This window comes from Mastigoproctus giganteus, chromosome 12 (genome assembly GCF_048544385.1).
Source record: "Mastigoproctus giganteus isolate SK-2022 chromosome 12, ASM4854438v1, whole genome shotgun sequence".
Classification (NCBI taxonomy): domain Eukaryota; kingdom Metazoa; phylum Arthropoda; class Arachnida; order Uropygi; family Thelyphonidae; genus Mastigoproctus; species Mastigoproctus giganteus.
Window position 1 is genome coordinate 80,264,636 of NC_143586.1, and position 13,994 is coordinate 80,278,629.

General features: G+C 34.7%; 1 protein-coding gene across 1 annotated transcript in view; it reads left to right on the forward strand.

The window, feature by feature from the left end:
- The window catches only part of LOC150077224 (tetratricopeptide repeat protein 38-like), a 190,618-nt gene that overhangs the window by 147,813 nt on the left and 28,811 nt on the right, over positions 1–13,994 (forward strand). The window contains exon 11 of the mRNA XM_090386333.1: positions 9,495–9,660. Within this exon, the coding sequence (XP_090242459.1) occupies positions 9,495–9,660 (166 nt within the window). The remainder of the gene's footprint in view (positions 1–9,494; positions 9,661–13,994) is intronic.

The following is a 13,994-nucleotide window of genomic DNA, read 5'->3' on the forward strand; positions in this document are numbered from 1 at the left end:
AGTACAGAGAAAGGCAATGAGATTGGTGAATGGAACAAAGGGTTGGGTTGCTCTTACAAAAAAAGACTTAAATTCTGCAAATTGCAGCGCCTAGGGACTAGGCACTTGTGAGGTGACTATTTGAGGTGTATAAGGCCTTGAATGTTTGAGCAAGCTCAATGCTGATGGGATTCTTCCTTTTGCTCAAATTACTCACCTGAGGGGACATAAATTCAAATTGAAGAAAGACAATTGTAAAAAGATGTGCGGAAATTGGCCTTTAGCCAGTCGGTGGGTAATAGTTGGAACAAACTTCCATCTGTAGTTGTACAAGTTGTCAGCTTAAATTAATTCAAGGTAGAACTAGACAAACTTTTTTGGCTGATGATATATAAGCTTCTGCCTAATGCCTCTGCTAATGCTAATCTGTTAGGTTATGAGAAGTCTATTTGATTGCAAACTGATTTGTACTTATTGTAGGTTTTTGTGTCCCCTGATAATATATAATCACCCCATGCATTTTTATTTTCTGCCACTAGTCTGATCAGTTCATTTGACATTCATTTTTGTCTAAATTTTGAAAAGTATATCTTTATTGACATAAAAAGCTTAGTAGCCTCTATGATTACTTCCATGGATATTTTCAATATTGAATTTGCAGTTGTAACATCATCAGCTGATCCCCCTGAAAGGAATTTAAAAACTGTGCAAGACCACTATAGTCGCCTTTACGAAAGCAAAATCCCTTCCTTTTAGCCTTGGCAGTAGTTATATCTTTAAGTAGATTTTTATTCACAAAGAATCATTGCTGATATCCATATCAAGTGTATTGCTTACTCTTATTGCTTCTATAATATGCTGCTATAAATACAGCTATTGAATAAATCCAGAAATTTTCTGCTACTGTGCAAGTGACCAGTCCACAAGTTCTTGTCAGTATCTAGAAATTATAAGTCCTCCATTATAAGTCATTTGGATTTATTGGCCCATTCTGTTTGTCTGTATAGTTATTCATTATACTTATTACAGTCATTTTGCAAAAAGCAAACTGCTACTTTCATTTTAGTTTTCCCAGTGCTTGTATCACGCAAAAGTGACTCATTACACTAGTCACCTACATCAACTGGGCACACTGACTTAGCTTCTACATGCTTCTTAACCAAGAGCTTAACTCCTCCCCTCCTCTTGTCCCATCTATCACTGTGGCATATGTACAGTTTACTGGCCATATTCAAATTCTACACTATTGGGATCTGTGTATTGTACTGTAGCCAATATCTGAGTATTTATTGATTGTAGCTGTCCTCTCCAGAAGTTCCATATCTTTTTTCAGCTGTAGTCTAACCATTGTCCTGTATAGAAGGATAATGACATCCTTCTCCCTCTAGAAAAAGTCCTATAAATCATGAACAAGGTGCCACATGCCTTCTTAGCTGCCTGTTCACCCTGCACAGAAAATTTGAACTTGAATTGTATCTAAATCCTTTTCACTTTAAATCACTTTTACTTGACTCCAGGATTTTTTATTTCCAAATGCATAACCTCACACATAGAAGCATTAAACTTTAGTTGCTGTTTCTTGAACTATATATATACAATCAATCCAAGTCTTTTTGAAGGATCATAGCCTGAGTCAAATTGTTAACCACCATTTCCAATATCAAATCATCAGCAAACTTTGGCAATTTCTTTTGGATACTCTCATCATATATTTACTTACTTATCCATTGTTGTTGTGGGCTGGTTTCCTTATTGACCCAGCTGTTTGCTGGGTCATTAAGGAAACCAGCCTTCTCCATTTATCTCTATCTTGCCACAATTCCTCTCTCCCCCTCTCCTTCCCAGCCTTCCTCTTGTTCTTTTACCCTCCATTTTCATTTCTAATGTCCTCTTTGGTGGTCTGTTATCCTCTTTACAGGTCCTAGTCATTTCAATGTTTCTTTCAATCTTCTCTTGTAATTGTTCTTCTCCCACTTTCTCCTGAATGACTACATTTCTTTCTCTGTCTCTCTTCATCTTTCTACACATACCTCTAGAAACTTCATTTTCATTGCTTGCATTCTTATAATATCCTTCTCCTGCATTACCAATGATTACAATCCATAGGTATATTATTGTTACTTAATATAAGCTCTGTAGAGTACCATCTTGCAGTTTTCTGCTACCTCCTTTCTTCAAACTAGATCTTTTACACAGTTATGAAACATTCTTCCTTGGTCTGCTTTTCTACATGTCTCTATTGATTCTTCTTTACCTTATTATTCCACTATACTCCCTAAAGATCTGAAACTATCACTTCCACCTTCTTTCCCTCAATAAAGATATTATCCCCTTCTCTCCCTCCTTCCTTGTCATTCTCATTGCATTACTCTTTGCAGCACTAAACGTTTGTATTTCTTTGCCTTCTCCACCCAGCTTTCCATTTTCATCTGTATCTCCTCCTACCCATCCCCATAAATCAACAAATCATCAGCAAACATCATCAAATATTTTTAACTGTAATTTGAAGTTTAAAATTAATTTAATTCTGTCTCCAAAGGAGAAAGCAATGAACTTCCAATATGTTAATAGTATACTGATTTTTCCAAATTCTTTCCCACCAAAATCGAGCTGGGGCTTTAATTCCTTAGCTTTAATATATATATATATATATACATTATACAAAAAATATATAATGTATATACTAAAGTAAAAAGTATTTTTTAGTTACTGTTTTAGAAATTCCACTTCTATCTCAACACAACAGATCCTAACACAGCTCTCTCTCTCTCTCTCTCTCTCTCTCTCTCTCTGAAACTAAAAGAAAATAAGTCCATCTTATTCTTAGTAAGAACACAAACAATGCAATTTCCACAAAAATGTACAGAAAATGCTTACATCTATCTACCAACACAGTCTTCTTAATTTCTTTTAACTACATGTGCTTTCAGTAAAAGCAAGCAGCAGCAGCATCATCATCATCATTAATTGACCCTTTAATTGGTTGCAATGGAAGTTCCACAGAAATCCAGCAAAAATGATAGATGAGTTGAACAAATACAGGACCATGGTATGTCTGCTAGGGGCAAAAGTTGATGTTGTAGAGCAGATATCATCTTTTAAGGGCACAAAAGGTGATATTGTTGTACATTGGAACTAATGACATTAAGAGTAAGAGATCTACAGATTTACTCAACAAGTACAGGTCAATGTTGAAAAAAAGTCGTGAGTTAGGGTTAAATGTGAAAGTGTCTGCAATTCTGTCCAGACATGATAGGAGGGAGTATATGATGAGAGCCTTGTCGATCAATTCAGCCCTTGAGAGATTGTGCAAGGCTCAAGGGGTAGAATTTTTTTAGCTTGGTCTGTGCTTGTTGACAGGAGAGACTGCTTCTACAGGGATGGGGTACACTTAAATTGAAAAGGTACAAGAATATTTGCTGATGCTATCGAGGCAGTGTTAGGTGGGTCAGAAAACTGCTAGCTTTGGGGGATACATAGACTAAAGGGTTAATGGTGGCTGCAGGCAGAGGTGAAAGTGATTCTTGCACTGTTTCTATTACAATGAGCAGCAGCATGGAAAGCAAGGCAATGGAGATTTCCATGATTGTTGGGAATCATAGTGGAACAAATAAATACATTGGCTGTGTTAGGGTAACTAAGAGTAGAAACAGGTGCATGTACACCAATGCTAGGAGTATTGTTATTAAATTTGATGAGCTTGAAGACAGAGATGAGTAAGGCCTGTAGAAAGGGATGTAAAGGCCCAATGGATGAGGCACAGAGAGAGAGAGAGAGAGAGACAAAAATGGATGCGAAGAGAACAGTTAAAGAAGAGAAGAAATGGTTGAAGAGTTAGTTGCAAGATCTGTGGGATTTTAATAATTGGGAAAAAGATGTTATATGGATTAGTGAAAAATAGAAGGAGGGATAGGGAGGAACAATATTACTTGTATAATTAAATGGAAAAAATAATTACAGATGAGGAAAAAATATGGAGGAAGTGGAAATACTATTTTAAGAGTGTGATGAACATCAGAGGAAAAGGAGATACAATGGAAGAAGAGGTGAGGAAAAGAGAGGAGGGGAGAGAGTGATATCAAGAAGTGAAATGGTGGCAGCAATGGGAAAGAAGAAATGAGGTAAATTGCCAGAGTGTGATGAAGTAACTATAGAAATGGTAAGATATGCAGACCAAGGTGGGCTGCAATGGATGTACAGAGTAATGAAAGTGTATGAGAGGAGAAATGGATACCAAGATACTGGAAAATAGGATTGATTGTGCCTATATATTAAAAAAAAAAAAAAAAAAAAAAGAGACAAGAAAAAGTGTGAGAATTAGAGGGATTACCCTAACTAGTCACATAAGGAAATTGTATGAAAGAATAGTGGGAATGAGAATATAAGAAAAGGTTGAAAGTGAGATGAGGGCAGAATGGCTTCAGAAAAGGTAGATTGACCACATCTAATTTTTTTGCAAGAAAAATGATGGAAAAACATGAGTATGGAAGGGATCTGCAAATGGCTTTTTTGGATATTGAAAAGGCATTTGATAGCATAGAGAGAAGAAATGTATGGGAAGTGTTAAAAAAACAGACAATAGGAAAGTCATTGATAGAGAGTATTAAAAGTCTAGATTGAAAGCTGTGTGAAAACAATGGTTGGAAACAGGCTGGTTTGAAATTAATAATAGGTGCTGAGACAGGGTAGTGCACTCTTACCTCTACTGTTCATACTAGTAATAGATGATATAGCAAATGTTGTAAGAGAAGAGGTTGGGCCAGAAAAAATATGATATACAAAACAGTATTCTCTACCTTCTCATGGGATAGACATCTGATTACTAATTTTACTGTTTAAAGTGATATTTTATCCTTAATTTTTTTTTACTTTTACCATTTTAGTTTTTTATTTTATTTTTCAGCTACTGATCTGATTTTCAATTCTGCCTCTGAAGAAGGAAGAAAAGTAGCTTCTGTTACATTAGGCTATATTATAGTGTCTTTTCCAAATTATAAATCAATAAATTCTGTTTGGCCACAGGGTTTTTTTTTTTTTCATTTATTTAATAATTAAATAAATGACATAGTTCTCACTACTTCAAACCAGCAAAGAATTTCTACTGATTTCAAATAGTGAGAATATAATAAACATTCCGTTGCCACAACTTACACATGGTGTAAGAAGACAGAGTATCTGATTCTGAATCAATCGTGAATACTGCCATGATAGTTGAAGTGACATTATCCTTCTAGTGATTGCAGAAAATATTTTGCTCCACTCTGGGAGTGAGGAAGATTGATATTCTGGAAAGGGAATGAAAATCTCTCTCCCTCCCCCAAGATTTTCTTTAGTACCTTAGTGAGACTTGTAATGTGTGAAATGGGCCAGTAGTGATTGACTTTCAATGGGGACTAAATTTGAGGTATTGTTTTGCACTATATACACATTTCATTGTACGGGAAGGACTATTCGAGGTGTGTCTAGTAATGCTTTAGGATGGAAATATTCAGGCATTTGATTATAAGCTGTGAATCCTCCCACTCCCCCTACAATCAGCTCTGGAATGGCAGTTGTAGATAGTGTGTTAATTTGAGTTTTGATATCTGAAAGGCATCAGCGGTGAGTGGAAGCCTGTGGTGATTTATTTGTTAGTTCAAATGATCAAGGTCAATGTGATCATTTTCCTTTTTCAAGAGTTTACTGAAGATGTTATTTAATTTGGACCATACTGCTGTTGAGTTCAGCCAGGGCTCTGGAATAACCAATATGGGTAGTACCAGTCATTGTGATGTTCACAATGTGGCTGAAGTCAGCAGCAAGAGATGGGATCCACCACACATTTGTTTTCTCAAAGATTCTTAGTTTTAACTTCAGCAGAAGCTGTTACACAGACAAGCCATCATGTTATAAATATCAGAATTAGACCAGGTCAGAATTACTGGGCTGGCGGCTGTTCCAGAGAATCTGATTTTGACAGTGTCATGGCATGATTGACACCAAAGGCAGCCGTACACCCCCTTAGAAATATGAATTGAAGACTGCTAAGTACTAAGCCAACTTCTTTTGTTTCTTGATATTTCACTAGAATGGCTGATAATTCTTTTTTTATCCTTTCAAGAATCAGCCAAAGGTGGTTATAAGGGGCTTATTTCTATTGAATACAGCTTGGACTCTGGAATAAACAGTATGGTTATCAATAGCATGAGTTGTATTCTTGAAGACGTTGTTTGTGGTCAAAGCCAGTACCAATTCCTCAACTTCTCATGACTTGATCACTAATCTAAATTTAATCAATTTGAAGTGCTGGTCAAGTCATCAAATGCAGACATTGTGGAGATATCATAGACATGGTGTCACTCAGATATAAGAGTTGCAGAATTTGAATATGGGAAATACAATGTGTGCAAAAAAGATAAACGACACAGGAGTAGGAGGGTTCTGTTCTTACTTAACAAGCACATAAAATCTAAAGCACCGCATCCAGTTAACATGAGTGATCAGTGCAACATCAAGTCAGTTTGGTGACATAACCACTGGGAAAACAAATATGAGAGTAGCAGTGTGTTATGGGGGTAATGACTGTGATGGGTACAATGAACAAGTGCTTTGGAATGTCTTATAATGGGGATTTTAACTTTCCAAATATTGACTGGAACTTGTGGGTTGCTCACTCGTACAATAGCAAGTCTTTTGTGGATTTATTGGATGACTGTTTTCTACAGTAGAATGTTAGAGAGGCAACAAAAGAGAGAAATAATCTATCTTGATCTGATTATCAGCAGTGATTGTTCATGCATTAAGAATCTGCAAATAAAAGAACCACTAGGTGGTAGTGATCATTGTGTATTGATGTGGGATTTATTTAAAAGATGTAACTGCTCTCAAAGACAAGGAAAAGGGATTTTGCTTTCATAAAGGTGACTATAGTGGTCTTAGACAGTTTTTATATTCTATGCAGTGGGACCAACTGATGGAAGTTACCAAAGCAAGTTCTAAGTAGGAAGCTTTTAGAGATATATATTATTATAGAAGCCTACTTTCTATACCAACTAAAAAATACAGTTCAAAGCATAGATCTTAATGGATGTCAAATGAACTAATGAGACATATGGCAGAAAAGAAAAATGCATGGAATGTATATAAATTATCAGGTGTTACAGAAGCCTGTGGTATATGTAAATTAGTCTGCAATCAAGTCACAAAGGAGGTTAGGCAAGCCAAGGCAGAGTATGAGAAATCATTAGCAAAGGATGCAATGAAAAACAGCAAAGACTTCTTTATTTATTTAATAAAGAAGTCTTTGCTGTTTAAATAAAACCCTAGGGGATGAATCACATTGGTCCACTTGATATCGATGGTTTAACTGTTGATGATTCTGCTCAAGTTGCTAACAAACTGAATAGATATTTTGCATCTACATTCACACATGAAGAATTCTTTAGGGAAGTTGATTCCAAAAGTTTATCAAACTATGAAAGGGAGCTAAATAACTTCATAATAACAGAGAGGAAAGAAAAGAAATTGTTGAAGTTAAACATAAAAAGGGGAACCGGGGTGAATGGGATCTATTATATTAAGGGGAGCAACAAACCTTTAGCCATAATTATGAGAGAATCTTTGATTTCGGGGAAAGTCCATATTGACTGGAGATATGTGAATGTATCCACAATTCAAAAAGGGGGATCAAAGGGTGACAGAAGTAATTACAGAATAATCACAGGAGTGCAGTTATACTTCAGTCACAGCATAGATTTGTTAAGGGGAGATCTTATCTGACAAATTTGATTGCATACTATGATGCAGTAACAAAGGAACTGGATATAAAAATAATTTTGATATCATATACTTGGATTTCCGGAAAGCTTTTGATCCTGTTGCACATAAAAGACTACTGTACAAATTGGAGCATTGTAGCATCGAGGGCAAGTTATTGCTATGGATAAAGGGATAGTTGAGTGGAAATAGACAGCTGATTATCAATGGTCACTGCTCATCATGGAATAATGTTATTAGTGGAGGCTCACAGGGTTCAGTGCTGGGCTCATTGTTTTTTGTATTTATTAATGATATTGATGAAGATATATCAGGCTTAATGTCTAAGTTGCAGATGATACAAAGGTTAGCAGGGTGGTTAACGATAGCAATGAAAGTATGCTGCTGCAGCAAGATCTAGAAAAATTAGGCAGATGGGCTGAGAAATGGCAATTGAAGTTTAACATTGACAAATTCATTAATATTGAAAGTATTCATGAATACTGCATACAGGTCTGGAGGCCTCATTTTAGGAAGTATGTAGAGCTACTGCAATTGGGTAAAAAAAAAGGTAACAAGATTTGTGGGGGGAGAAAGGGGGTGCTCTTACCAAGAAAGGCTTCAGTTTTGAAAATTGCAGCATCTGGAGACTAGGCACCTGTGTCACGATCTGAGTGATGTGAGTTTGAGGCTTTAAATGGCTTGAGCAAACTCAGTGCTGATGGAATTCTTCCCCTTGTTCAGACTATGCATATGAGAGTGCATAAATTCAATTTGAGGAAAGTTGCAGAATAGATGTATGGAAGTTTGCTTTCAGCCAATGGGTGGTTGATTGCTGGAACAAGCTTCCATCCATTGTTGTGGAAGTGGAGAGTGTGAATAAATTCAAGAAAGAACAAGAAAAACTATTGGAGGGAGGATACATGAAATGGGATTTTTTTTTTTTTTTTTTTTTGGATAATGCTTTATATGCTTTCTTTCTTGCATCATTTGCCACTACTAATACTAAACAACCATGCCGAACCCAGTTTCTGAATATTTGGATTATTTAGATTAAACTCTACCACCACCAGCACTATCATGCACACAGTTTTCAATATATCAAAATATTATAAGGTCCTGGCTGGGAGTGCAGTGGATGTGCTGCCCTGCCACATTTTGAAAAATGCCTGATCCTAAGGCCAGGCATTCTTTTAAGGACTGAAAAAATTATTTATGAGGACTTTTCACTTTAGTCTTAGTTTGTTAGTCTCAGATAAATTCATGCAATTTTTCTCCCAGCAACTGGATTTTATATCCCAATATACCTGTTAGTCAGCTTATATAATACATTTAATTTATTAACATGATATATATCTCATATCCATAGCTGTCTTAGCATTTATATTAAATAGGTTAGCACAGCACAAACAGTATTCAGTATGTGCTAGGTGCCTTCATAGTCAGGTGGGCAGGAGCAGCAGTGCGTTGCACACTCTTCTTGATTAGACCGGGGTTCGAGCCTGTGAGCCACCAAATACAGAGGATGCAGAAAGGTCAGGGAATGACCACCGCATATCCCCGGAGCAATATATGGCCTTAGTTGCTAATGCTCCTAAAAACCAAATAACAAACAAACAGTATGTGCTATCCTGCCTCTATTACTGTCTATGCATATCTACACTACTGATGGTGTTATCATCAATATATATTATACAATATACATCAATATACATATTTGGTCAAGTTTATGATATTCTTAATTAGCAATATATAATTAATCTTAATTACTCCTTAACCAGGTGTCAATGTTCAAGAACGATGGAAAGAAGTATTCTTTTATTGTGAACCTCACTTAGATGACCATATTCTAGCTTTCAATGATGCGCATTTATTAATGTCCTGTGTTCATTCCCAGGTTCAGGACTCAGCTTCCAAATTAATGGCCTCATTAGAAGAATATATAAGGTTAGTTAAATAAGCTTAGTTTTCATTAAAATAGTTACAAAAGAAAGACCATTAAAATAATCCCAGTTATGCTTTTCCTTCAAATTTATTTGCTGTCCATACGTGTGTGACAAGTAAAAATATGCAGAATTACAAAGTGTATTTTTAGTAGTTTTTTTATGCTCACTTTAGAACAATCCCCTCCCCATTGTATCTCATAGCAGCAACACCTCAGATCCATTTGATACATTATAATGCACTGTTTTCTATATTAATATTAATAATAATTTCACTGATATTTTGATAATTTCTCTCATTCCAGGTTAGCATTACATTTATATTTCTTAGGGTTCCTTAGTTACAATTTTTCAATTTTTTTTTTTTTTTTCATATTTGATGCATAAAATCTCTCAAAATATACATCTCCAAGTTTCTCTATATCTAATTATTTCGCTTTTTTTTTTGTAGTACTAAGTACTGGTAGAAGAAACAATATATCTCAACTGGTGGTGGTTTTTATTATGTGATATATAGTCATAGCTATAGTAGACAAAAAAATTGACTCACTAGCGGTTGTTACCTTTAGAATTTTCCATTACCTTACGTTAGCAATCATTTTTGTCATATTTTTGTGGATATCTTCCTTTGCCATGGTGTGAGCACACTCTCTCTCTCTCTCTCCCCCTCATATTGATAATTTCAGTTTTCTTTCCACTTTCTGGCTATTGTGTTACTCTAAAACATCAAGATATTATAAAGTTATGCAATTCGTGTTCAGTTTTTTTATTAAATGCTTAGCCATTTATTTATTATTTTCTTTTCCATAAATTGACCTAGCTATTGAAATAAGTCATTTCAACATTCTGATTAATTTTTAATTAAAAGTGCACTGTCTGTGAGTATTCATAAATAAAGTTCTTCCCAGGCTTTCATTGGTTTTTCAGTCTCAACGATAAGTACACCACTCACAAGTATAGTTTGCATAACACAGGGCCATAGCCTTTGAACCCATGCCTTCCCCAGTTTTGGAAGTTATTGAAATGCTATGTCCTTTGGTTTTCTCAGATGCCAGGGCCTTGTGATTCCTAATAAGATGAGAGACCCTTACAGACAAAATCTTTTTTTTTATATTCTATTTAATTGTGCTCTGTTTTTGTATTTGTTTGTTTTTTATATCACAAATCCATCACCTTCAGAAATATTGTCATAGTAGACAAAAAAAATTGACTTACTGGCAGTTGTTACCTTATGATAGCAATCATTTTTGTCATATTTTATGTAATATTTTTGTCATATTTGATGTAATATTTTTCATAAAGTTATGCATTTAATTGTATTTCATATCCCCACCACCAATTCCAGTTTTCTAGTTATGCTAAGTGAATATAATATTCATGTTGTCTTTTTTATTAAATGCTTAGCCATTTATTTATTATTTTCTTTTCTATAAATTGGCCTAGCTATTGAGATAAGTCATTTCAACATTAATTTTCAATTAAAAGTGCAATGGCTGAGTATTCATAAGTAAAGTTCTTCCCAGGCTTTCATTGGTTTTTCAGTGTCAACTGGATAAGTACACCACTCACGGGTATAGTTTGCATAACACAGGGCCATAGCCTTTCAACCCATGCTTTCCCCAGTTTTAGGAGTTATTGAAATGCTATGTCCTTTGGTTTTCTCGGATGCCGGGGCCTTGTGATTCCTGCTGAGATGAGATCTTTACAGACAACATCTTTTTTTATATATATATATATTCTATTTAATTGTGCTCATGTTTTTGTATTTGTTTGCTTTTTATATCATAAATTCAGCACCTTCAGAAACAGTCTGCAGAAGAGATAAGATTGTTTCAACAAATGGGCACTTTTCTTCTGAATTGTGATCAAACTCCCATAACAGTATTACTTCTTCTAGACATTCATTATGCCTCTTTTTTTTTTTTTTTTTTTTTTCATCTCTCTTTGGAAAAGGCATGCTGAACATCTCTGTGATACAGAGTGGAATGAGTTTGTAAGAGGGCATTTTAACTAACCTGGCTGCTCTCTTTTGGATAGAGTCAAGGAGTTTAAGAGAGATTCTGGTAGTCTAGAACTTCTCTTTAAAAAAAAACTGTTCAAGGAAATACAAACCAAAACCCCATCCTCCACTATTAATAAATTAGTAAAGGCTGCCTTCCTTTTCAATCACACTTACAAAAGACCAATGAGGGACAAGACCAATGAGAGGCAACACATGCTGGACATCAAAACAGGTTGATGCAATAAAACTTTATCTTAAGCAGTTTTTTACAGTATGTGTACAATAAAGGAGGAAAAAAGTATTAGTGCAAGTTTACACATTCTAATATCAAGGTGATTTGTATGCTGACATGATCCAACGAAATGTTAAAACTTCAAATAATTAATACACTCATAGCAGATGTAGTATGACTATGAATAAATTTGCTAAATTGCAGGCTTAGTCTGGCAGCCACCTGCCTTTCTATTTTGAATTCCTAAGACCCAGAGAGTTTTCTTACAGCATTCAGAAGTCTTCCATCTCCAAACAGAATTCATAGATAATAAGATGCTCAACTGGAGTATCAAAAATGTTAAGTTAAATATTATTTAACTTTTAACTTAAACGTAATTGTATTTGGAAAACCGATTCATCATCCGATAATGCTATTTAGAGAACACATTTTTTAAATCAAATTGAAATGAATTGATTTTATAAGGGGAGAAAAAGTACTTTTCGATATTATTGATGGTAAAGAAATAGATATTTTGCAGATCAGTTCTGCCAATTTCATTGTCAGACCATACCAGATGCTATTATAAAAAAAGAATTGATGTGCAATGCCCTTGGTTGGGGAACTGACAAGTGCACAAGGAAGCATAAAATATTGCATAACAAATTATTCCAAAAAGTTCTTTGCATTTTAGTAATTCTATATAGCAGTGCTGTGTGTGAGAGAATATTCAATCAGTTAAAAAAAAATACGGAATTCAAATCTTCTCCTTCTAGTGCAGTTTTGGAAATGCTCTTGACATCCAAGTCCGAACAGTAGTGCCATTATAAACAAAATTTTGACTCAACATTCTGAGGAGGATCAAAGTCTGCTACATATCTTTCTCCCTAATTGATCTCTAACAGACAATCCGAGCAGAAATCTGCAGAGAAAAATGTTATATAATCTAATGTTGAAAAGCATACTGTGCTACTAGTAAACAATCCTATAGCTGTATTTTTAATGTTAAATTTGTATTTTGTCAGTGAAATTTAATTTCTAATTTAGTGTAGATTTTAAAAAACCTATCTCTTGTTTTTTGAAAGACAAATTTAGCAGCTGTACTGTTACATATTAATTACATTACATTAACTAGAAATCCTGTTGTAGCACTATTTCACTTTTGGTTTGACAAACTACAATTTTTCATATCCACCAAAAGTTCCTTAATTGCTAGTCTAGGTAATTCTCAAGTGGAAAGAAGTAAACCTGTTTAGCTTCAATACTTCAATCCCCCTAAAATGAGTGCTAATTTTTTCATTAAAGAAAAATAAAATAAATCCACTACCCCTGTGCTCATCTTGAACAAAACTGCTTTATTTATAGAGTAAAACATTTCTTTACTATGGATAACCTTGACTTTGTCTTTCTTGGCACAAGATGCCAGAAATATTCCTTTCTCTTTTTGCTCTCATTATTATTATTTTTTCCAAACAGCTGCTGACTTTGTACAAATAACAAATCCATCCTGCCCTTATTATGCAATTTTTTTTCCATATCTGAAATGATGCTCCCAGAATCCTTTTAAACTACTAGACTCCAAATTGCAATTAAGAAACATGGTGTATTTCAATGCAAGTTATTAATAAATTGATTTAGTTCTCTAAATCCATTTATTAATAACTTGCATTGAAATACACCCTGTAAAATCATTAGGTTTTACTGCTTCCCCTGAGAGTTGACAATCATTAGGTTTTACTGCTTCTCCTGAGAGTTGACAATCATTAGGTTTTACTGCTTCCTCTGAGAGTTGACAATAAAACTAACACAGAATAACATTGTTTTATAGAACTATTTCAATCTGCTAGACTTTATCAGAAAAGAGCAGTGAGGTTAATTTTGCACTCTTGATCATATCAGTCTACAAAATTGGTGTCACTCAAAACCAGTAAACTGTGTTAGAGTACTATAGGTTGCAGTAGTTTAGTAGGTTTTCATGTTTGAGATTACCAAAAAATAAATCAATAAATAATGAATTATAAACTAACATTGATGTGAAACCGCATCTTTCCATCAACATTTTCAAATGGGTGAACTGGTTCAAATGGTTCAAAGAGTCTGTTTTATAGGAATAGCATCCTTAATG